Source organism: Macrotis lagotis, chromosome 1, assembly GCF_037893015.1.
Source record: "Macrotis lagotis isolate mMagLag1 chromosome 1, bilby.v1.9.chrom.fasta, whole genome shotgun sequence".
NCBI lineage: Eukaryota > Metazoa > Chordata > Mammalia > Peramelemorphia > Peramelidae > Macrotis > Macrotis lagotis.
Genome location: NC_133658.1, coordinates 887,405,691 through 887,431,596, shown reverse-complemented (window position 1 = coordinate 887,431,596; position 25,906 = coordinate 887,405,691). Strand labels below are relative to the sequence as shown.

General features: G+C 39.4%; 1 protein-coding gene across 4 annotated transcripts in view; it reads left to right on the top strand.

Moving 5' to 3' along the window:
• The window catches only part of LOC141509213 (calmodulin-binding transcription activator 1-like), an 849,778-nt gene that overhangs the window by 374,174 nt on the left and 449,698 nt on the right, over positions 1 to 25,906 (top strand). For all 4 annotated transcript variants that reach the window (XM_074218572.1, XM_074218574.1, XM_074218573.1 and 1 more), the window contains one exon: positions 598 to 665. In XM_074218572.1, coding sequence (XP_074074673.1) covers positions 598 to 665 — 68 coding nt within the window. The remainder of the gene's footprint in view (positions 1 to 597; positions 666 to 25,906) is intronic.

Below are 25,906 nucleotides of genomic sequence, written 5' to 3'. Positions count from 1 at the left end.
ATGTATTAAGTTATCAGGGAGTACCTTCTGTGGTGGAAAAGGTTAAAGGATTGTCTTCTTTCTTTCTTTTTTTTGATGTGTGTGGTTTTATCTTTTCTTTCTTTCTTCTTCTTTAAAAAATCTCCTTGTGTGATTTGGCTCAGGGGTTTTGAAGATTCTAGCTGAGAGAACACAGTATCTCTTGCAATGATGAAAGATTAGTCCACCCTTGGAGGAAGACAAACTAAAACTCGGCAGTTATAACCTTGCATAAATGAATACCTGTTGGTGGCATTTTTTCCCTTCCCCAAATTAATAACATTTAGGATCTGAGATCATTTCTAGTGATTTTTTTCCAAGGAGAAACTTTTTTTTTCTGTCCTTGACATGGACTTCTCTTTGAAAGTCAAGAGCTTTGATTATTCTTGTGTAGAAGATTGTAAGAAGAGGGTTTAAACAGCAGCAACAACAAAATAAAACCCCTGCAATGGTATTGAATGAAAATTGGAGTCCCAGTCTTGGAGGGTGGAGGATATTTGAGGGAGCTAAATATTAAATATTTTTATCTGTGATCAATTGTGAGCTGATTGTTTATTCTGTGTTCTGTTTCTTTTTCAGGAAATTGCAGCTTATTTAATAACGTTTGAAAAACATGAAGAATGGCTAACCACCTCCCCTAAGACAAGGTAACATCCCTGATAATTGCCACTCTTTCAGATATGTACAGTAAATAGATTGATTTCCACTGATTTCTTGACTTCACCAGTCTATCCATTGATGGCCAATTGAAAAGCCTATGTCATGCTTGATAGCTTATGACACTGAAGTCTCCTTAATTGACTTAATGAGTATCATATTGAATAGAATCAGATGGATTAAAAATAGAGTGCCAGTGATCACACTGAGTTGAAAGTTTTAACCTGATGGGTTCCCATTTAATTATACCCTTTCTCTTGGCTGGTTTGGAATCATTTGCATGGTGGGGGAGGGTGGAAGTTGGAAGCATTTATCTCTATGGGACTCCTACTTGTCACCAAATTCTTCTCTTCCCTCCCTCCCTCCCTTCCTTCCTTCCTTCCTTCCTTCCTTCCTTTCTTTTTCTCCACACCTTTCTTCCTTTCTCCTCCTTCTCTCCTTCCTCCCTTGTTTTTCTTTCTTTCTTTCTTTCTTTCTTTCTTTCTTTCTTTCTTTCTTTCTTTCTTTCTTTCTTTCTTTCTTTCTTTTTTCCTTCCTTCCTTCCTTCCTTCCTTCCTTCCTTCCTTCCTTCCTTCCTTCCTTCCTTTTTTCCCACACCTTCCTTTCTCCTCCTTCTCTCCTTTCTTCCTCCTCCCCTGTTTCTCTCTCTCTCTCTCTCCCTCTCTCTCTCTCTTCTCTCTCCCTCTCCCCCTCCCCCTCCCTTCTTTTTTCTTTCTATTCTTATCTATTTTCTTTCTATTTCTATTCTCCCACCTCTTTTCTATTGATAAGTAAGTTGGTTACCTGTATCTCTACTTGTTTTGGAGGCTAAGGGTTGCTTTTTCATGTTGGGGGTTTTTGTAATTGGGAGCAAGAGATCCCCCCAAGCAGACTTAATGGACAGAGCTACAGTTTATTATGCAGTAAATGTCCTCGATAACTGCCATAAATGTTTAGCTTCTCTAGCCACTTGGGGATGGACGTAGTTGGTTAAAAGATTGCCGACCTGTTTCCCTTAGAGTGTAATTGACATTTTTATTATGTTAAGAAAACTGAAGTACATTTGTTTTAAGGAAGCTCCCCTCCCCCATGCCCAACTCAATGCTTTTATTTGGGGTCTGTGATATTTGGGGGGCATTTAAAATAGGGGGTCACACTGCTTTCAAAAGTAGCAACTTTTCTATTAGTAAGGCAGGTTTGTGTGTATATGAATTTAAGGATGTGACTTACTGGATATCTATGCCTTGAGTTTGATTTCAGGAGGATGTAGCTCCAGCCTGTCTTCCTTCCAAAGGAGACATTATAATGTCCATCAGTGTTCATTTTTCTGTGGGTTTGTGTGCATTTTTGTGGGTGTTTTTGTTGTTGTTTTAGTGATTGCAGTTGGATTTGTCTCTTTGTGACCTCATTTGGTATTTTCTTGGTAGAGACACTAGAGTGGTTTGCCATTTTCTTCTCCAGTTCATTTAACACATGAAAACTGAGGCAAACAGGGTAAAGTGATGTGCCCAGGGTCACACAGCTAGGAAGTATCTGAGGCCATATTTGAACTCAGAAAGATGAGTCTTCCTTACTCTAGGACCAGCACTCTGTCTACTCCACCTAACTGCCCTATTTTTATATGGTTTATCTATCAACCTGGTTTTCTTGCTCTTGATAGGGCCTTCTCTCTTTGGGAAGAAGATTGAAGGGAACAGAGCTCCATTGACCTTGGCATTTAAGTTCTTAGGTTAAATAAATGAAGACTAATGAATGCATTCCTAGGGTTTAAATATGGAAAAAACCATAGAGACCACCTATTCCAGCCTTTGTATTATACACTTGAGGAAAATGAATTCCATAGAGAGGGACTCAAGTTAGTGAATTCATTTCAGAGTGCTCATTCCCTGGTCAGGAAAGGCAGGAGAGGAACAACAATGAGATTTGAATTTCACTAGATTTGTATTCAAAGGATCAGGGTTCAAATCTCATTTTGATTCTTCCTATCTATGTTAATCAATCATTGGAAAATCACTTTTTTTCTCTGACCTTAATGACAGAGTAAGAGTCAATAGACTCAGAGGTCCCTTTTAGTTCCAATTCCCAAATAATGACTATATGTCCTAATATGGGACCTTCCTTCTCTAGATACTATGATATAATTTACCCAACATTTATTAGGTAAACATCTATTATGGGCAAGATATCATGTTAGGAATGGCCAAGTTGTAAAGCAAAGTCCTGGACTTTGACCCTATGGAAGGTCCAAAGACTCATTGTGGTTCAGTAGAAATAGTCCAACCTTTGGGTTTGGAGGATCTGAGTTCAAATTCTGCCTCTAATACTGACTACTTGCATAACTTTGGACAAATCGATTCATCTTCTTGTCCCTTGATTTCCTCAAGTCAGCCTCTGAGGTAGGCTTCAGGGCTCTGTTTATAACCTTTTGACAGCCAATCAACCAGTAACGTTTCTTAAGTGTTTTCTCTGTTCTGAGCACTCTGCTAGGTGAAAAACAAAAAAACAAAAAACAAAAAAACAAAAACAAAAAAAGAAAAAACAAAATAATCCCTGCTCTGGAGAAGCTCTCACTTTAATATACCTCCTTATAGCAGAGGTGTCAGTCTTGCTTCTCAGGATGCAGCCTCAACCAGATTAAAATGTAATTGGGATATGTTTAATAAAATATAATAAAATAAAATAAAATAAAATATAATATATATTATATGTATAATATATATAATATATATAAAATATATAATATATAATAAAATATAATATAATACAAATATATATAAATATAATATAATATAATATAAAATATAATTGGGATATGTTTAATAAAATAAATAAAAATACAGTAAAACAGATTATGTTAATGTGTGGTTTCCTGTCACTCCAGTCATTAACTAATTGTGTGATCCAGGGCAACTCTTTAAAAAATTTTTTTTATTTAAGGCAGTGGGGTAAAATGACTTGCCCAAGGTCACACAGCTAGGTCATTATTAAGTATCTGAGACTGGATTTGAACTCAGGTCCTCCTGACTCCAGGGCCAGTGCTCTATCCACCATGCCCCTAGCTGTGCCCCCCAACTCTTAAACTCTCTCAGCTTAGTTTTCATCTAGAAAAATGGAATTAATAATATTACCTATTTTCCTACATTTTTTGAAGCTAAATTGAGGTAATATTTCTAAAGTCACTATATAAATTCTAGTTGTTGCTTTTCTTATTCATTTAACATTATAATCCTCTTCCTTATCTTCATTAATAGCAGGAGGAGAAGAGTAGTAGTAATAGTAGTAGCAGGAGCACTAGTAGTAGTAGTAGTAGTACTAATAGTAGTGGTAGGAGCTGAAGTAGTAGTAGTAATAATAGTACCAGTAGTACTAGTAATAGTAACAGCAGCAGCAGCAGCAGCAGCAGCAGTAGTAGTTGTAGTAGTAGTAGTAGTAGCAGCAGTTGTTATAGTAGTGGCAATGGTAGTAGTAGTAGTAGTAGTAGTAGTAGTAGTAGTTGTAGCAGCAGTAGTAGTAGTAGCAGCAGCAGCAGTAGTAGTAATAATAGTAATAACAGTAGTAGTTGTAGTAGTAGTAGTAGTAGAACAACAACAGCAGCATCAGTAATAGTAATAATAATAGTAGTCGTCGTCATGACTTCTGCTTACATCAACCAGAGTTTCCCTTAGCCAAGGTCAGGGTCACTCTCATAGGACCCAGCCACTGCTTGACTGCAGAACAGTTAGTCCATCGTGTCACAACTGGAGATTGGATCAAGTATTTCAGGACGTAAGGCTGTTGGATCCTCAAAAACGGAGTAAATGTCGCTTGTGGTCACACATGATTTTTCTGACCTTTTGGTGATGGGTATGGGGTTTACTAGGCATTTTGATAAATTCCATAGAGTACACCCCTGCTGGAGGTCTGGGCCTTGGAGAGGTTTTATGGGAAGTGTTCCCAGATTGCTTTTGTTTTGCTAGAGGCAGTGGGGTGAAGATGGCAAGTATTTGCCTCTTAGCATTGCAATATTGTATTTACACCCGAAAGCTTCATGTCCCAAGAGGAAGAAAAGTTGCCTGGCTGTTCAAGGACCTTCCTAAATTAGTTGTTGAGTTGAGTTTGGTAGATATTCCCCGCTCCCCTCCAAATATTGAAATTAATTGGTGCAGTCAACTGCTGAGTTCATACAAACAGGCCTCCTGGTATTTAGGAATTAATGACACCAATACCCTTTGGGATAGAAATGTTCCATAACCTCGGTTTGCCTCTCTTGCTGCCACTACTCCTGCTAATTTCATTTTAGAAAATTAATAAAAATGAATTGCACCACTGACATTTATAGAGTTTCCTAATAAAATGATGCATTGTTCATGTGGAGGAATCCCTCTTAAATTAATTGTTGTAATCGGCTCACATATAGAAGTTGCTATAGGAAGGAGCAGCAGAATAGACCCACTGCTTATGTTGGGGACTTCCACATTCTCAGAGGCTATAAATAGGGCCCTTGCTGAGCTGTTGGCCTAATTATTCTGATGGCTTCACCTTTTTAAATACAGGAATGAGGAGTGTTATGGATAGATCTGACTCAGGACTGAGGAGATATGGGTTCAAGTCTTACTTCAGATACAAATAAGTGAGCCATTTGAGGATGATTTCATACCTATTTTGCTCCCCTTTCTCACCCCCCCAACAGATTAATTGATTAACTTACCTGGCATGTTCTCTACACATTTTTGGTTTAATAAATTTTTATTAACTATTAAAGAGGGCTACACGTGTCTTTGAATGTAGGTTCTGAATACACATGAATTGTAAAATCCATCCTCTGGCAGTTTTCTTCTATCCTCCTTCCCACCCTCCTTTTCTTCCTTCCTTCCTTCCTTCTTACTCTTCTCTCTCTCTCTCTCTTCTCTCCTTCCCTCTCATTCCTTTTCTCCTCTCCCTTTTTCCTATCCTCTTATTTCTTACTTGTTAATCAGAATAGCAAGCTCCTCTTGGGGTATTTCCTCTATTAATGAAGAGAAAGTACCTTATCTACAGTTCCTATCTTAGAGAGTGGTCAGGGGTACAAAGAGGAGGACAAATGACTTGCCCAAGATCACACAACCAGGTGAATTAGGAAAGTTGTCTTCAGAACCTAACTTTTCAATGGTCATGTAATCAAAGAGAAGGGAATGGATGTGAGAAATGTTGTGGTGTTGCAAACAATAAGATTTAGCAACTGATTGAATATTGTGGGTGAAAGAAAGAGAAGCATGAAATGCTAACTCCAGGGATGTGAATTTGGGTGAATAGAAAAAAAAATGGAGGTGAGTTTTGGGTGAAAGAGAATGACTTCTGTTTGGGACATCCAGTCTGGATATGCTGTAGGTATTTCCAGCTCAACTGTTCAGTAGGTAATTGGAGATGTGGAAGAGAACACAGAAGAGCCACAGATATACACATATATACATACATATATATATATATATATATATATATATATATATATATATATATATATATATATATAGATAGAGAGAGAGAGAGAGAGAGAGAGAGAGATAGGAACTGTGCTTAGAGATGATAATTGAACCCATGGGAACTAATGAGTATAGAAAAGATGATTCCAGGATATAGTCTTGGTGAATACTCAGATGTGGGGAGTATGATATGAAAGATAATCTACCACAGGAGTCTGAGTCTAATCCAAAGTAATCTGAATTATCAAGGAGTGATCAGACAGGGAGAAGAAGCAAGAAATTTTCTTATTATGAAAACTCAAAGAGGAGTGAGTACCTAGAGAGCGGGAGGGATGGGAAGAGGCCATTGGATCTGGCTATAAGAATTGTTAACTGTAGAAAGAGGGATGAACGTACAGGAGTTGAGAAGGGAGTGAAAGCAGAATAATGAGAATAATCTCCTTAAGCTCTGTGTCCTATACTTTTTTCAATGAGACATTCCTTAAAGGCACAGAACATATTTTATACTTGGAAAAAAAAGTCTACAATGCATTGAAGAGGACTATACACACAGTATTGTGATTTGAATGGATCTGCCATTTATTGCCTCCATATGACCTTGCCTTTTCCATCTGGGAATAAAGGGTCTTGGAGCTGACCTCTAAAGTCCTTTCCAGCTGGCATTTTATTGGAGGTGGGGATGAGGGTTTATAATATGTTCACAGATGAATAGAAAGCATACACAAAATAATTTCAAGGAGGAGACAGGGCCAATCACTGAGGGAGAATTCAAAAACCTATCATGTGGACAGTGATACCCAATCTTGATCTGGAGAAAGCTTAGAGATTCTCCCAGGTAGTGTGGTGAGGAGAGGAGAGAGCAAAAGTCAATGTGAAACCTGCCACCCAAAGCCCCATGGAGGTGGGTGCCACTCTCCCAGAAGAGGTCAGTGTTGGAGACCGATTTAGTTGTCAGAGCCCACTTGAGATTTGGAGAGCACTAATAACATACACATATGGCAATGGCTCTCCCCACATTTATCTAACATGAGAGACAAATTCCCGAGGTAAATTGGATCCCATTACTTACTTCTTTCCCTTCTCTTCCCCCCCCCAATTTGCCTATTGAGATAATCACTACATAAGATATTTCTGAGTGACTTGTATTTTCTAGGTGAGATAGACAGAGTTGCAGAAGGAGAATTACACAATTCAACCAGAGATCTTGTTTTAGTAATTTATTATTAATCTTTTTTTTGGAAAGTTGGCTTCCCTGAGTTATTTCAGTAGATATTCCTGAAAAGTGTGTGGGAGCAGGGGATTGCAAGTGCAGAGGTGGATAATTCCAGTGTCTGTGAGGGCGAATCAGTTAAGAAATTGGGTCAGTTCCCACTGCAACATGGTGACCTTTGCATTGTGCTGAGTTGGGGACCTGCCTTCAAATTAACATAATAGTATGTCATGTTACATACATTTCAGCACTGGGCTGATACAATGGGCAGCTTTTTGACAAGGTAAGAATCCTATTATTGTTAGTCAAGGAACAAATGTACTCTATGGTCTTCTGCCTTCAGTGAGCTTGTCTCTACCCTACCCAGAGGCCACTGTCTCAGGTTTCAAGGAACTCTCCAACTAGGTTGAAACTTCCCCAGAGGGCATTCAGGCATCACTCCACCAGCCCCTAGGGTAGTATCTAACTTTATGCACTTTTCCATGGAGGGCTAAAGGAGTTGGTAAGGCTTGGATCCTTGGAAAAACATGCAGAGTGGCCTGGCATCTTGGTAAAGAATGTCCTAGTCTGTTGAATTCAAGCCTATGTCCCTACTCAGATCATGTAACTAGATTTGTTAGCTTGGGGCTTTTTGTGAACAGTGACATCATGCCTGTGGGCTCATCACCTTTAATTATAAACTCCTGAAATGTCAGAACTGGAAGGGGCTACCAATCATAAAGTTTCAGGACTGAAAGAAATTCTAGAATACAAAAATCTATCAGAATACAGAATGTTAGGGCTGGGATTGATCCCAGCAGTCATCTGGACTCATTTTAAGGATCACCTGCTGTATGAAATCTTTACTGATCAGCTTAGTTCTTAGCTCTTTCCTCATCCTCAAATTGTCTTGTATTTATTTAATCTGTTTACATCTTGTACATTAGATTGCCAACTCCTTGAAGGCAAGGCTTAGTTGTCTAAGATGTGTCTTGCATGTTTTGTGAGGTGGGCAGTGAAGACCAGGTGATTGCATTTGGGTGGGAAACTTTTATGATGGGCTTCCATGTACTAATACATATTGGTAAGTTTTTTTGTAACGTAAAGTCTTAGCTGTCCATTGTGAGTATATAGGAAACGAATAAAAAAATCATAGGTAGGGAGACCCTTTCAAGAACTTTAGGGATACTAAGAGGTTAAGAGACTTGCTTGTAATTATACAACAGGGTGGAAGGCAAGTTTGAATCTCTAAATTCAAACTCCTGATCATTTATACCACCCAGCCTTTACACATACTCCTTACACATTGTACACACAAGGTAAATGTTTGTTGTTGAATGGAAGTGAATTTAGTACCCTTCTCCAAAAGGGATTACTTAGCCAATCGAACCATCAATCAATATGCATTTAATCAAGTGCCATTGATGTTAGGCAGTGTTCTAAGTGCTGGGGGGGATACAAAAAGAGACCAAAGACAGTCCCTGCCTTCAAGGAACTTATAGATTAATGAGGTCATATAACATATAAACAAATATATACAAAGCAAATTCTAATCAGGCTAAATAGAAGATAATGAACAGAGAAGGCTCTGGAATTGAGAGGGGATGGGGGGAGGCTTCTTGAGGTTGGGACTTAAAGAAGGCCAGTGAAGTCTGTGATCAGAGTGGAGAAGGGAGAACATTCTAGGCATGGGGGCGTCAGAAATGAGAGAGGGAGGGTCTTGTTTGTGGAACAACCAGGAGGCCAGTGTCATTGGATTGAAGAGTACTGTTGGGGAGTAATGTGTTAGATGACTAGAGAGGTTATAAAGGCTTTGAAAGCTAAACCGAGCATTTTATATTTGAATCTGGTGGGGCTAGGGAACTACTGGAAGTTATTGAGTAGGGGAGTGACATTGTAAGAGGCAGGTCTCCTCTGTCTCCATCTACACAGGTAGAAAGTTGCTGCTCATAAACTGAGGGCATGTGATTGGAAAGATGATCTCATTTTTCAAGGCTACGCTTTGCCAGCTCTTTGTTTGAAACAGCGCATTTAGTTTGGAGTCATCATCATGTGCCTATGTTAAAACTGACCATAGTCACCTCTCATTACTCTAACCTCTCTCTCTTTTCACCAGACTGATTCTCCCTGAATCAGAGTATAAAGCTTCAGACTTATTGGGAAGAAGTAGGAAGAAAGGGAGGCATAGAGTTTTGGACATGGTATTAGAGAGACCCGAGTTCAAATTCTATCTTAGATACTTAGTAGCTGTGTGACCTCGGGCAAATCAGTTAAACTTGTTTGCCTTAGTTTCCTCATCTATAAAATGATCTGGAGAAGGAAATGGTAAACCACTTTAACAACTCTGCCAAGAAAACCCTAAATGGGGTCATGAAGAGTCTGACACAAGTGAAAAAACCCAACTAAGGAACAACTTCCAGTCTCTGGGCCCAGCCCTTTATCCAGTGTATCACCTACTTACAGCTCTGCTAATTCATTTCTCTTAGTAGTAGTAATTCAATTCACTTCTCTTAATTCATTTCTCCCCATTGACTTTGACATTAGCCCCAGTGTTATTTTTATCATAGCCCCCTGTTTCCAGGGAGGATACTTGTGAACTAGTCTCTGACCCCTCCCTATCACAGTATTGATTCAGGAGGCAAATATATTCAGTATATTCTCTCTCTGTCTCTCTCTGTCTCTCTCTGTCTCTCTCTCTCTCTCTCTCTCTCTCTCTCTCTCTCCTTCCCTCCCTCCCTCCCTCCCTCCTCTCTGACTCAATGATAGAAACCAATCGATCAACAAATAAGCATTTTTTAACCATCTGTTAAACTCATGTAATTGTATAAGGCTCAAGAATAAATCAATGCCTGTCCTCAAGGAGCTTACATTCATTGGAGTGAAATAATGTAGACGTAGAAGTAAATATAAACTAAATCCAAGACAGGGGAGGGAGTCAGTAGCAGCTATCCTCAGGAAGTTAGGAAAAAGGCTCTTGGAGGAGGTAGTTTGACTCCAGTGCTACCACTCTAGCTGCCCATCATGAGTGTGTAGGAAAGAAATAAGAAAAAAAGGGAAGGGGGTGGGGTTTCAGGTACTCCTTGCTCCATCTCTCTCTGGATGAAGTCCTAGGTTTATCTTGGGTCTGAGCTATTCTAAACCTCTGGGACTGACCACTGGGGGAAAAGGCACCTTGGTTGCCTCTTATTGCAATAATGAGTATGGTCTCTCTTTTTTAACTGCTTGGTGATAAATACTCATTGTGGCCCTGGGCTCTCCTTGTCAGGTTACTGCTAATGTAAGTTTGCCTGAGGAGTGGGCCATCCTGATTGGAGAATCCTCATCTTGTAGTATTACTTTCTGCTCTTTCTAAGCAGGGAAACCTGGCAGTGATGAATATTTCTGAGAATAACAAAGCCCTCTGGTGCTGTGCTCTCACAAATCAATAGCCATCCACATAGCCTAGGGTCTTGTGGTGGTAATTTTGTTATATATGCTTTATCTCCTAGTCTACAGGGGGTAGCCTGGTGTATTAGATGCAGATAACTAAGCCTGGGAGTTCAGAAGATCTGGGTTCAAGTTGTATTACCATGCAAGTCGCTTTATCTCTGTCATTCAGTCTAAGATCATAAATAGTAGAAGAGGCAGAAATCTGCACTAGAAGAGGGAATTTCCTTACCTGGGAGAACACTATCCTGATGAAATCACATGGCATGTCACTTTCCCTCCTTTATAGTTTCTTCTTCTTCTTCTTCTTCTTCTTCTTCTTCTTCTTCTTCTTCTTCTTCTTCTTCTTCTTCTTCTTCTTCTTCTTCTTCTTTTTTTGTAAGGCAAATGGGGTTAAGTGGCTTGCCCAAGGCCACACAGCTAGGTAATTATTAAGTGTCTGAGACTGGATTTGAAACCAGGTACTCCTGACTCCAGGCTGGTGCTTTATCCACTGCACCATCTAGCCACCCTGTTATGGTTTATTCTTGTGTAAAGAGATTAAAATATATTTTTAAAAATTTATTGATTTTTTCCCTCATTGTCTAAATTCCCCCCTTTATCCCTCCCAGAGAGTTATCCCTTATAATGAATATATTTTTTTAAAAAGAGAGGAAAAAGGAAAAAAATAGAGGAAAGATTAAGCAAATTGATCAAATTCATTGAAAAAAAAAATCTGGCATTATACGAAATATTCAATGCCCCTAGATCCCTACTTCTGAAAAAAGAGTAGGGGGAGGGAAATGAAAGACAAACTTTTTATCTATGCTCTTTGTTTTGCTCTCATAGTAATTTCCTCCATATACCTCTCCACTGAACCCTCTTTTATTACACAGAATAAAATAAGCAAACCCAACAAATATAAAGCCATGTCTGCCATCGCATGTAATGTTTCATGGCCATAGTTCCCCACCTCCCTAATGAAAGAAAGAGGGTTCTTCATCATCTGTTTCCAGAGTAGGGAATAGGGAAATCCTGGTAGATTCTTGGCTTTCTCCATTTTCTCTCTTCTGAGATGGAAAAATCCTTGCTTTTGGATTTCTCTGTCCAGATACTGTCATCCCTAGTACTTCCCCAAGAATCATTTCCGACCTCATGAATTCAGGTTAGCTATGGAGAATGAGATCTAGCAAATTTGCATAGCAAAATTAGAAGTGGCTAATGTATGTTCCTGGAGTAAACTGCTTTTTGTAACTCATAATTTTCTGTGTAATGGGGAATTGCAAGATCAGCTGCTGTGGATTTTCCCCCGTTCTCATTAAGCAATGCTATCATATCCACGGCTCCTACTGTAGAGGTTTCTATATGCTATTCTTATATTTCCCATAGTCCACCTGTGATGGAGATGATTTTCTATTCTTTTATGTTAGGAGAAATTGGGGGAAAAATCACATTTCATGGCTCTACTTTGCTACATATCCTTTGTTCACATATCCTTTTTAAAGTGTGCATATATATATATATATATATACATATATATACACATACCTATAGATATTTCTTGCTCATTGTTCTCTTTCTCAAGATGTAGTTCCCTGGAACTTTTCATTTAACAAGATGGAACTTTAAAAAATATTCTCCTTTCCTTCCTCCACGCCAATCCTCAAACCAAAGATCACTCATTCCCCCCAACCCTGGTGGGCACAAAGAAGGTGGTGATTAGTTAGTTACCCTGTGAAAAGGCAGGTAACGTGGTAAAGAGGTAGAACCACAGGCCGGCGCTGGGGTAGCAGTCCCAGAGGAGTGTTAAAGAACCCTGTGACTTGGCTGTTCTGATCACCGAACACTCTGCTTCTTCTTGGGCTTGGCTAGGGTCTGGTCTCCTTTCTCAAAGCAGCAGAGACCTGGATCACATGCAGGAGACCTGATTTAGGAATCACTTTTCTCTTGATTAAAATATCGCCAGGCTTGTCGTTTTTCTCGCCCTTCTTTCCAGCTTTTCAGCCTCAGGACCTTGGGAAATAAGATTTGTGTTAGGAATGAGGCGCTGGTGCCCAGGCTGAGGGTGTCCAGGGGAGCCAGCCCCAGCTTGAGAAGATGGAGAGCAGCAGGGACACAGAATGAAATTATTGCAAAGACAGAGCTTGCATGTAATGATTTAAAAATGAAAGTAAATGTGGAGTTATTGTTTTCTTCCTGCGAGAGCTGCCTACCAAGTGGAATTTACCTTCTGTAGATCTCTTTATATGAAATACCCTGAGGTTCAATTACCTCCATTACCATGGCATCAGGTTTACTCATTTAATTCTCCCCACCCTTCTCCCACCCCCCAAAATCATGAGATGCTAACATTGTCCTCATCCAGTACAACTAAGACATAAGTAGGTAGGTAGGTAGGAAGGAAGGAAATAAATATTGATGAATTTACCTGGTACATGCTAAGCACTTTACTAATATCTCATTTTTATCCTCACGACACAAGAGGGTAGGTGCTGTTATTTACAGAAGAAATAGAGGCAGACAGAAGTTAAGGATATACCCAGGGTCTTCTAAGAGTCTGAGGCAGGATTTGAATACAAATCTTCTAGCCTTGACTCCCAGTGTTCTGTGTCCTATGGTGTCATCTAATTGTCACTTGTTGCTTATCTTTGATCTCAGAGAAGACCATGACATCAGGGAGGTGATGCCATAACATGCAGGTGAATTGAATTTGAGTGAGAGGGTACTGTGCTATGGTATCTGCCTCACTTTCAGTATGAATCAGTATGACTGGAGATGGCCTTGGATGTGAGACTGTCAGGGTTAAATGACTTGACCAAGGTCACACAGTTAGTAATTGTCAATTGTCTGAGGTCAGATTTGATTGCAGGTCCTCTTGACTCCACGGCTGATGCTCTATCCACTGCACCACCTGTAGCTGTCCACTTGTAGTAGACTTGGAGTCAGGAAGCTTTGGAGTTCAATCCCATTACTAGCCCCATGATATTGGGAATAATCAATAAACTTCTCTGGGCTTCAGTTTCCTCATCTGTAAAAGGGAAGTTTAGTCTCAGTAATGCCTCTGGTCCCATCCATCTAGAATTTTATGATTTTTTTTAAGAATGTCTTTTATATTATACCCAGATGGTGATCATCTAATCTTTGCTTGGAGACAGGGGTATGCTAGAACTTGCTTGAATAGTTCTTGAGAGATGATTGATAAATTTTTAGAGTGAGCATTTGTGCAAATCTTCAGTCATGTCCTATTCCTTGCAACCCTATTTGAGTTTTCTTGCCAGAGATACTAGATTTCCTTCTTCAGATCATTTTATACATGAGGATATTGAGGCAAACAGGGTTAAATGACTTGCCCAAGGTCACACAGCTAGTGTCTGAGTCTGCATTTGAACTTATGAGTCTTTCTGACTCCAGACCTAGTGCTCTAACCACTGAACTACCTAGTTGCCTAGCAATTAGTCCTCAAAATGGTCAAATTCTATACATAATGGTTTATTATTTTATGGATTGTCTAGATTTTAGAAAGTATTGCTGAAAATGTTGATAATGCAGATAAATTTAAAATGTATTGTAGCTATCTATCTAGCTCTTAAAAAATTGGTTGTTACATCCCTGCTTGTAAACTTTCAGTGATAGGGAGCCTATTTTCTCTTGAGACAGCTTATTCTGCTTATAGATAGCTCTAATTCTCTGGAAGTTTTTTTCTTGCATTATTCATTCTTTTTTTCATTCATTCATCCAGCATCTTTAAAACACTTGCTATGTACCATATGTTGTATTATATGCTGGGAGGGGGATGAAACAAACAAATATTTATTGAGTATTAAGTTTTATGTGCTATGCGTTTTACTAATTGCTTTGCCAATATTATATCATTTGAGATTTCTGGGGATCTGATTACGTCCCTGCCCTCAAGGAGTTTAAATTCTGTGGTTGACTGGCAGAAGAGGAGTCACATGCAGTCCACTTGGAAGGGAACCCAAAGCCAGAGGATAAAGGCTTTTACTAAATTGAGATTCCCTAGAGGCAAGAGAGGGTCACAGGAGTCAGGAGAGTAATATGGTCAGACTTTGAGTTTTAGTGATGGGCATGTATGAAGAGGATGGATAAGAGACTGGAAGCAGTGTGACCAATGAGGATGCTATTACAGGAGAAAAAAAAAAGGATGCGAGGTGATTAGGGAGTGATCTCGGGTCCCTGCTGGGTGAGTACAGAGAAAGGGATGATTGCCAGAGATGTGGCCAAAGGATTGTTCATCCTGGAAAACTGATGAGATGTTGGGGTTGAAAGAGAGGAGTGAAGAATTGAAGATATCCCAAAGGTTGCAAATCTGAATGACTGGACAAGTGGTGGGGGCCCCAGCAGAAAAAAAGGACTCAGTCACTAAGTTCTCAAGCATGTTTAAACATCTACTGTGTTAGGAATATACTGTATTATGAATATAAAGACAAAAATGAAATTAGTCTTAAGGGACTTATAATCTATTTGGAAAATCAACCTGCACACCCAGTATATAAGTGATGTGCAAAATAGACCCAACATAGTTTTAGTGGATAGGATGTGAGGACCTAGAGGGACACAGGAAAGGTTTCTGGTAGAAGTCTATCTAAGGATAGAGAGCATTCCAAGTATGTGGGCTAGGCTCTGTCAAGTCATGGAGATGATCAAAAATATGTTGTGTCCCAACACACAGCAAAGTGTACAGCAAGATTTGACTTGACTATAGAGGGTGTGGCAACGACATAGTGTATATCAAGCTTGGAAAGGAAGGTTGGGATCAAGCTGTGAAGGTAAAAGTTAAGCAGAGCAGTTTATGTTATTCTATATTATTTAATATTTTAATCATATATTATTTAATATATTTGTACAACATATAATTTAAATACATGATCATCTATTATTATAACAGTATTTATTTCTAATACCTTTAATATATTTATGTACTTAATATGTAATTTAAATGAATTTATTATCCATTATAATATATTATTTATATTAATGTTATACCTAGAGGTAATAGAGAACTATAGGAGTTTATAGTTTGCTTAAGCAAAATCACTTTAGCAGCTGAGAAGATGGAGAATTGAAGAAGGGAGAGATTTAAGCTTAAATTAGGAGACCAGTTAGTTCAGATGAGAAGTTGTTGTCATTTTGACATATTCGGACCTTTATGACCTTGTTTGGGGTTTTCCTGGTAAAGATACTGGAGTACTTTACCATTTTCTTCTCTAATAAATTAAGACAATCCAAGGTTAAGTGACTTTCCCAGGGCCATATAGTTAGTGTGTGTCTGAGACTGGATTTGAACTTTGGTATTCCTGCCTCCAGACCCAGTGCTCTATCATCACATTCATAGATGTCCACAAATACGAGTGTAGGAGTTTGTGTGGGAAAAGGGGAGAAAACTTACGAACCAAGTACTAAATTTGAGAAAGGAAGGCGAATTCTCTCTGGGCTGGGAGTTGATGTCATTGTGAATCTGGTTGCAGGGGTAGAGAGTGTGTGTGAAATGGTGGGAATCTTAAAAGATAAAAGAAAGTGAAGCAGAAGAAAAGGCACAACCAGTGTTACTGAGGATGCCAGTGTTCTGCCACTGACTATTCCCAAAGTGGATAATCCACAGGCCCAGATTCCAAAGTAAGTACTTACTACCCACTATTGTCCCTGCCCATAGATCCACAGCAATCAGACCTTTGTCCTTTGCCATCAGGGAAGGAAACAGCTTGAGTTTTATATTCTGCTTCACTTCCTACTTAGTAATGAAAAGGATCAAAAGAAATAATATTGGGGCGGCTAGGTGGCGCAGTGGATAGAGCACCGGCCCTGGAGTCAGGAGGACCTGAGTTCAAATCCGGCCTCAGACACTTAATAATGACCTAGCTGTATGGCCTTGGGCAAGTCACTTAACCCCATTGCCTTGCAAAAAACTAAAAAAAAAAAGAAAAGAAATATTTGTAAAACTACAGACACAGTGCCCAACACAGAGTAGGTGCTTTGTAAGTTCTTGTTTGCTTCCCTATTACTCAGGAAATGGATTGTATAAACAAACAAATGAGCGAATGAACAATAACAACCAAAAAATCAGTCATAGCCTACCTGTGCTTGCTCTGATGGGGACAGTTTTATCCAATCCCCTTGCTGAATTCACCTGGGAAATTGCAGTTGAGAAAACAGGTGGGTGATTGAAGGGCTGGACTCTCATTGACTGGTCCCTGCTCCCCTTCCCTCATCCCTTCTGTTCTGTATATGCTTAGCTGGAGACATTTTCCTCCTCCAAAAGAAGGTAAGTTCCTTGAGAACAGGGTCTTGTTCACTGTTGTCTTACACAATGCCTGACTCAGAGTAAGACCTTAATAAAATCAGCGCTTGTAGAATCGAATTGCAGAAATCCACTATCAAAATAATTGCTAAATTATACAGCTTTAGGCCTGTGCTCTGATTGCTAAAATGAAGGGAAATCTCTTTGTCCCTCTTCTATGTTTTTCTTTCATTGATGCCAACCAGGTGTGGGGGGGATGGTTTCTCAAGAGGCTGTAAGAGGTTTCCAGTTAAAACACACGCACACTCACAAATACACTTCGAGTCACTCTGAGGTGTACAAACCACTTGTGTCGCAGTCAATGCACACTTCTTTATTGGCTCTGCTCCTTAATTTTAGCGGCCCCCCACCCCAGAGGGGCTGCAAAGAGAGACATAAGAGTTTTGCAGTTTATTAATTTTGCATTAAATAATTAATAGTAAAGTTAATTGATGAATTATTCAATTTTCAGGTAAAATAGGATAATAAATATTCATAACTTATTTTATTAAGGGAATTTCCATTTCCTATGTCATTAAAGCTAGATTAACGAACGTTGGTTTTAAATGAAGATGGAAAACAATTGTGCTTCAGAATTAATTTACAGTGTTAAGGTCATTGCCTTGTGAGTTCACCCCTTGCCAGGAAGTTAGGGCTTTATTGCCTGGGTGAGTTTATGAGCTCACAAAAATAACTTTGCTATTAGGTTTTATCAGTTGTAGTGGCCCACCTGCATCTCTTTTGCTCCTCCCAGGTTTCTCAGAATCAGCAGAGTGGTGACAGAGTACTAAAGCAGGGATGAGGTTAGCCTTAGCTGTGAAATCTCTGTCTTGGATTATCTATTTTGGGATTATCTGTGGTAAAATTAAAACCAGAAACTGGTTTTTCTCTTTTCTGAGAATGCTTTTGGTCCTTTGTAAGGGTCCTTTGTAAGAGTTGTCCCTATCCATTATCTTAGGTTATAGACTTGGAGGGAACCTTATAAATGAACTAATCCAAACTTCTAATTTTACAAATATGGAAACTGAGAGAGACTTGCTTAAGATCTCACTGGTGATAATTAGCAGGGGTAAAATTCTGACTCAGTCTAGTTCACTAAAGCCATTTCTGTTTTTGTATAATCAAGGAAGAAAGTAGGGACCATTTATTAAGCATGTACCAGGCAGTATGCTGATTAAATACCAGGGGGTATTTAATGCCCCTTCATTCTCAAAGAAGACTGTGACATCAGGGAGGTGATGCCATGACATGATGTGAATTAGATTTGAGTGAGGGGTACCATTCTAAGTCACCAGCTTCACTTTCTTCTCCAGAGCCTTCTGGATCCAGTGGCCAGATAGGTATCAGTGCAATTGGAGATAGCCCCAAATGTGAGGCAATCAGGGTTAAGTGACTTGCCTAAGATCACACAATTAGTATCTGTCAAGTGTCTGAGGTCAAATTTGAACTCAGGTCCTCCTAATTCCAGGACTGGGGGCTCTATCCACTGTGCCACCTATCTGCCCCAATACCTGGGGGGGTTCAAAGAAAGACAAAAATAGCCTTTGCCTTCAATGCTTCCTTTCATAGTAAGTAACCAAGGAAAAGTTCATTGTAATATAACCATAGGGGGGTTATAGGATCCCAGAAGTAGAGATAGTCACCTAGTCTAACCTCCTAATTTTCCAGTTAGAGCACAGAGGCCCAGAAAAGTCTACCACTGAGCCCAGAAGGACCCATCCAAGGTTGCTTAACCTATGAAACAAAATGTAATTGAGAAGGTAAAACTTTTGTCCAGAGGTTATCAAATATAGTTTCTCAAAGCTGGTTCTTTCTTTTTTTTTTTTTTTGGTTTTTGTGAGGTACACAAAAGTGACTTGCCTGAGGTCATACAGCTAGTAAGTAAGAAAGAACTGGGGTCAGATTTGAACACAAGTCCTCCATATTTCAGGGCCAGGGCCCTGTACCACACAATCCATTGTGCCACCCAAAGCTGGTTCTAAAAGACTCTTGGAGTATTTGTTCCATAGCTCCCTGCCATTAATGTGAACAATGGAGGAAATGAGAACATATAGAAAAGAGGGCCCTCAAGTCCATACTCTAGGAGAATCAGCTGAAGGAACTAGGAATGTTTCTCCAAAAGTGAAGATTCAGAAGAGACAGGATGATCATCTCCAAGTATTTGAAGGGGTAGTCCACCAACCAGGAGATTAGCTTTGTTTTACCAGAAGGGTCAGAATCAGGAGTAGAAGCTGCATGGGACAGGCATATGAAGGCTTGATGGCAATAAAAACACTATAGATTTGAGAGGTCCCAAAGTGGAATGAACTGCTTCCAGTGATAGAGACCTTGTCCTCTCAGGAGGTGTCAGAGCCAAATAAAGGGAGCTCACCCTACCTTTCCAACCTCATTATACATTGCTTACCCTCCAGGCTCTAGTGTTCAGCCAAACTGGCCTTTCTGCCTTTCATCTAAAATGTTCCAATTTTGCTCAGGGCCAGGCTATGGTGACTGAGCTCCCCTCCAGCTCCGATTTTCTCTCTGTGAGCAGAGGGTTTCTCTGCATCGCTAAACATTCATCACCATTTTCCAGTGAAACTTGTTTTCAGGAAAGGAAGTTGATCCTCCCCTAAGCCTTCATTTTAGAACAGAGAGTTGGATGTCGTATCTCATGAACTCACTCTCTCAAAATTATCTCTAATTGGCTTGGAAAGTGGCTTCCAACAGGCAGATGGCTTAATATCTTGCCTTGGTGGGTGTGATCTGACGAGGCATTGCAGCCGCTAGGATTAGATTTGGTTTGGGATAGAGGCCTCGTTAATTTGGTGGATAAGGGGTAACAAGATAATATCACCGAGGTTTAGATTGAAGTGGTTTCCCATGGAGAGGTGTTGTGGATGCCACTGGGGACAGAGACAATATCATCACGGGACCCAGGGACTTCAGGCAGGGGTGAGGAGACAAGGTAGACTAAAATGTGATTCAATATTGTCCTACATTGTACAACAAGCTTTCATTGAGCACCTGCTGCGTGCATAGGACCATACTGGGGACTATGGGGGATACAAAAGAAGTAAAAGACACGGGCCTTAATCTAATTGGGGAGACAAGTCATGCATATATAACATAACTAGGGAGCTGTTTGGAGGTAGCATGAATGGTATGCGCAATGGCAAAGTAAGGCAAAGTAAAATCAGTTGGATTCTATTGAGTTCATTGTGAGGAAAAAACAGAACACAGTGTGGCAACCCAGACTGAGTTGCTCATGGAAAGGAAACAGACTCAGAATACTGGTCCTCCTGATTGTTGAGAGAAGAGATGATTCTTAGAACTTCCTTACCTTTCTGTCCCGGAGAGAGAACTGATAATTTGGAAGAAGTGATAAAAGGACTCTAGGGGCTATTGAATGAAAGAAGACTAAATTAAAACCCAATTCTTCCCACCCACTGCCCACCAAAAAAGTTTTATCAGCCAAGGTCCTTTTTGAAGCAGTTGGAATTTTCTTTTTTAATCCCTGGACCTGGCATTGTCTCATTGACCAGCTCCTTTCCACAAATGGTCTCCCATGTCTGGAATGTATCTCCTTCTCCCCATGATGTATCTCTAGCCTGTTGCAAAGCATAGTCCTGCTGCCACCTCCTATTCAAGGTTATATGTATGGATGGATGGAGTAATGCAGGTAGGGGCTGGGTAACAGTAAGACAGAAGTTAAGAAAGGCAGGGCGCAGACTGAGAGCTGGAAGGCATCCCAGAAGCCACCGGATCCATTCTTCTCATTTTCCAGATGAGGATATGAGGTCCTGAGAAGAGAAATGACTTGCCTGAGATCACAGAAGTAGAGAGCGATATTATAAGTGTCATAGATTTATTTAGATCTAGGAAAGGCTTTAGAGGCACAATCCTTTTGTTCTATAGTTAAGGGAACTGTGACTTGATCACACAAGTAATAAGTAGTAGAGACAGGATTTGAACTCACATGACTCTAAATCTAGTCCCTTCCACTACATCAAGAGAGAAAAACATTTAGGGAGCATGGTTATTTTCCCTATTTTTTCCCTACCATTCAGAACCTTACATAATAGGAGCTTAACAAAAAATTTTAGATTGGGTTGAATTGATCCCTGACTTGTTAGCGTATTTTCCCTCCTGGAATGACTTTGAGTCTAACTATTAAAATATGGGATACAAGACTTTTAGAGGATGTAACTGTTTATCCTTTTTTTGTATTGATGTTGTTGCTTCCCATTTCCCTAGTAGAATATATGCTCCTTGAGGGCAACTGTTACCTTTTTTGGTTTTGTTTTTTTGTATCTATTCTGCTTAGTTTGTTCTTCCATTGGAAACTGTGTAGAAAAATCATGGGTGTGGGATGGAAAAAGAAAACTGGAATCTACAACAGTGTGTTGAATTGACATAGTAAATATGTGACCTTGGACAAGTCACTTCACCTCAGTAGGGTCTCAGTTTTCCCATCTGTCAAATGGTGTTGGAATCAGTTCATCGATTAACAGTTACATTTTATAAATATTATTGTTTATAAATATTATTGTTTGGGACTGTGGGGTTATGAAAAATTCAAACCATCATTTGTTTTTTTAAAAATTTTTTTCCAACATATTTATTTATTTTTCCAAATACATGCAAAAGACAGTTTTCAATATTCATTTTTTTGGTTAAGATTTTGAGTCCCATATTTTTCTTCCTTCCTCTCTTCACTTCCCTCTCCCCTTGACATAATCTGATATAGATTATACATGTATAACTATATTAAACATATTTCCATATTAGTCATGTTGTGAAAGAAGAATTAGAATAAAAGGGACAAGGACCAGGAGAGGGAAAAACCATAAAGTGTAAAACAAATTTTAAAAATGGAAAATAGCATGCTCTGGTCTGCCATAGTTCTTTCTCTGGATGTGGATGGCATTTTTCATCACAAGTTCTTTTGATGGAAATCCTCCGCATTGTCCTGCTGAGGAGAGCTAAGTCTACCATAGTTGATTATCACACAATGTTGCTGCTACTCTGCGCAATGCTCTGGTTCTTCTTATTTCACTCAGCATTAGTTCATTTAAGTCTTTTCAGGCTTTTCTGAAATCCACCTGTTCATGATTTCCTGCAGAACTATAGTAATCCATCACATTCATAAACCACAATTTATTCAGTCATTCCCCAATTAATGGGCATTCTCTCAACTTCCAATTCTTTTCCATTACAAAGAAAGCTGCTATAAATATTTTTGTACATGTGATTCTTTCCCCTCAGTTTTATGATCTCTTTGGGATATAGACTTAGTAGTGGTATTGCTGGATCAAAGTATATGCACAGTCAACCATCATTTGTGTCTTTAGGGCTGAAGGCTAGCCCCATCCCAATTATCCTTAGAGGTTTCATGATACTTATTTTGGGAAATCAAGGTCCATATATTTGAAGCAGGCAAAAACCATAAGATGATTTGAGTTCACTGCTCAGATATGAGCTCTAGTGTTCAAAGGTAAGAAAGCACTGTAGGCTGGGGCAGTTATAGAAGGATTTGTTGTGAAGACAGGAAGTTCTGGATTTCAAAAGATATCTTGGTTTGGGCAGGAGGAGACAATGGTATCCCTATGGAGCCAACATGGAAATAAAGCTAGTTTTTCAATGCCACAGAGCATCTCTTTTTTTTTCAAGGGTTTTGTGGAATTCCAAAGAATGCTAAGTGCAGAATACTTGTGTTTTTCTAATATGGGGTACAGGACTCTTAGAGGAAGGCTTAGAATATCAACCAAATTCTAAGGATGTTAGATTTAGAGCCTTAGAATACCTCAGAGACCATCTAGTCTTACCCTGTCACCTTACAGATGAGAAAATTTAGGGTTAGAAAGGTCTACACATCAGAAAGGGGATTAGTTGCATATCTTTGCAGATTTGAGCCTCAGGCTGAGAATGGACTAGGGACTAGGAGAGATAGGAGAGATATCTAAAAGTGATATTGGGAGTGTTCTCAGATCTTCCAAGAATCAGGTTGGCCAGGAGGGGGATAGAGATTCTTTTTTAGACATCATAGAATAGTATCTATTTCCTTCTCACCTTCAGATGCATTGGATTCACCTCTTCTTCAGATAAATGTCATTTCATGCTCTAAAAATATGTCAATAACTCAGTATCATTTCAATTCAGTCAACATATATGCCTAATGTGTATGAGACACAGGGCTAGGGGCTGGGAATTCAAATATGAAAAATGACATAAACCTCACCTGGAAGGCATTTTCAGTATACTTGGGGGCCAGTAAAAACATTTCATGTATTATGACAAATATCATATAACAGGGGCAGCTGCATGGCATAGCCTTGGAGTCAGGAGGAACTTGAGTTCAAATCTGATCTCAGACACTTAATAATTACCCAGCTGTGTGACCTTGGACAAGTCATTTAACCCTTTTACCTTGCAAAAACCAAAAAAATTAAAACCAAACAAATATATAACATGGAATGTGATGGGAAGAAAGGAAGGAATTTGAAAGACTTTTATGGGGTAAGCTGAAGACTGAAAAAGGGTTTTCAATTGCTGAGGATCAAAGGAGGCTTCATAGAGGACATAGGATCTGAGCCGAGTATTGAAGGAAGAGAAGTTTTCACTAGCAAGGATTAGAATAGAGGACTTAGCAGTTATTAAAGATGGCCTGTGTAAAAATGCACAGGGATGAGAGAAATAATAAGAATAATGTTTACTAGGATTTATATAACACTTTAATATTTACAAAACATTTTATAAATATTATCTTATTTGTTCCTTGCAATAAGCCAGGGAGGAAGGTACTTTTATTATTTCTATTTTATAGATAAAGGTAGGTCATTTACTGAAATTATATTTACGAGGTTATTCTAGAGCATTCTTTACAAAGAGTCATCCTCCCTTGGCTTGAATACCTCTGGTGACTGGGGCTTTAGTACTACTTGAGGAAATTCATTTGATTTTGGGGCAGCTCTAATTCTTTGGAACTGGCAGGAAATCTGCCTGCTTACAAGTCTCATTGGACTAAAATATTGCTGAAATTTTACAAAGCGTATGGGCTATGTAACCTAGACAAAATCTTCCTTAATTTGAACTTCAATATACCCATCTGGAAAATGGGGATAATAATGCCTGTCCTACCCACTTCATTGAGTTTAAGAGGATCAAATGAGATCAAGTGTGTAAACCCTTTACAAACTCTAATGGGCTATTATAAGTGAAGAAACCAATCCTGGGAATGAAAGGTTTCAGACTTGTGTGGTTTGACTGCCGTGAAATTCTCTTGGCTTAAGGTAGTTGGCTAGATCCCACATTTCAGTAGTTATGGGCTTGCATCTGATCCTAGGTCTAGAAAGGGGGACATCTACTCCAACTCCTTCCTTTTTTATAGATAAGGAAATTGAGGCTGGAAAAGGTTAATGACCTGTTCAGAGTCAAGATCTGAACCCACAATTCCCTCTTCTAATTGCAGTGAATATTCTTTTCACTGTACTCCATTGCTTTCAAAGCCCTGTCTATATCACACGCCCAAGGAGGGCAGATTCTGTCTCTGTGATTTTCATGATCTGAGGATATTAAGGAGGCTGCAGATCTTACTTTAAACTAGCTCTTTCCTAAGGGATATCTTCATCTTATTTTTATTCCAATATTTATTATTAGTCACTCTATCTTACCCCTGCTACCTTCAATCCTTCATGAGAATTATCATATCCTGCTGGTTTTTGGTCAGGAAATTCTGGGTTCAAAATCTCCCTCTGACCCATACGAGCTATGTCACCATATACAAGTCAATCAACATTTCAGTGACTCCAGTAATTCCTGAGCGCTAATTTGTGTTTCTGACAGTGAAAGGTAACATGCATCAATGGAGGGAGCTTCCGCACCAGAGGTGCTGCATCTTTACAAAATTTGCTATTTTTTTTTCCTTTAAAATTCTCCCATAGTGGGTGGCTAGGTGGCGCAGTGGATAAAGCACTGACCCTGGAGTCAGGAGTCAGGAGTACCTGGGTTCAAATCAGGTCTCAGACACTTAATAATTATCTAGCCGTGTGGCCTTGGGCAAACCACTTAACCCCATTTGCCTTGCAAAAACCTAAAAAAACAAAACAAAACAAAAACAAATAAAATTCTCCCATAGTGCAGAGTAGACAGAGCACCAGCCCTGGAGTCAGGAGGATCTGAATTCAAATATGACCTCAGACACCTAATAATTACTGAGCTGTGTGACCTTGGGCGAGTCATTTAACCCCATTGTCTTGCAAAAAAAATTAAAATTTTAAAAAAATGTTGAAAAATTCTCCCGTAGGACATACTGTCCATGGTTTGGTTCCATTAACTTGGGGGCAGAGAGTGCTTTCCTGGGCTTTGGTGTTTAACTCTTTGTTCTGGCTGCATTGGTATTTCTAAGGTTTTGTAATTTTTTAACTTTTTTTTTTTTTGGCTAAAGTCAAGAGCCTCCATTCAGAAGCAGTTTAATAGGCATCGATTTGCAATGATTTTCAGCCACTGTGGTTCAGGAGAGTTGAAAAGGCAATCATTAATCCTTTCTACATCTCATCCCTTTTGTTTTAAAATGACCTCCTGGTTGAGTTTCTGCAGCAGCCCAGAATGTCTGACCCAGCTCACTTCATTGTCTCTGCTACTTCATTCAAATAGGTTTACCATGAATTATTCAGCCCAGCTGTAGGTGAGTGTGAGGGGGACCAAGGGGGCTCTTTGTCTAATATTTAGTTAGGAGCTGGGAAGGATGAAATCATTTTTAAAGACAGCTACTGCTCACTTAATAAAGAAGCCCCCTCATATTGGGCTGCTGTGATCTCTTCTTCCCATGCAATGATGGGATCCTGGGAGCCAACTTAGTTCTGTTTCCCAGATTAGGAAGTGCAGAAGTAGATAGGGGTCACCTGGCTGTGAGAAATTCCAATTCCCATCTCCCCCAATACAGTCTTC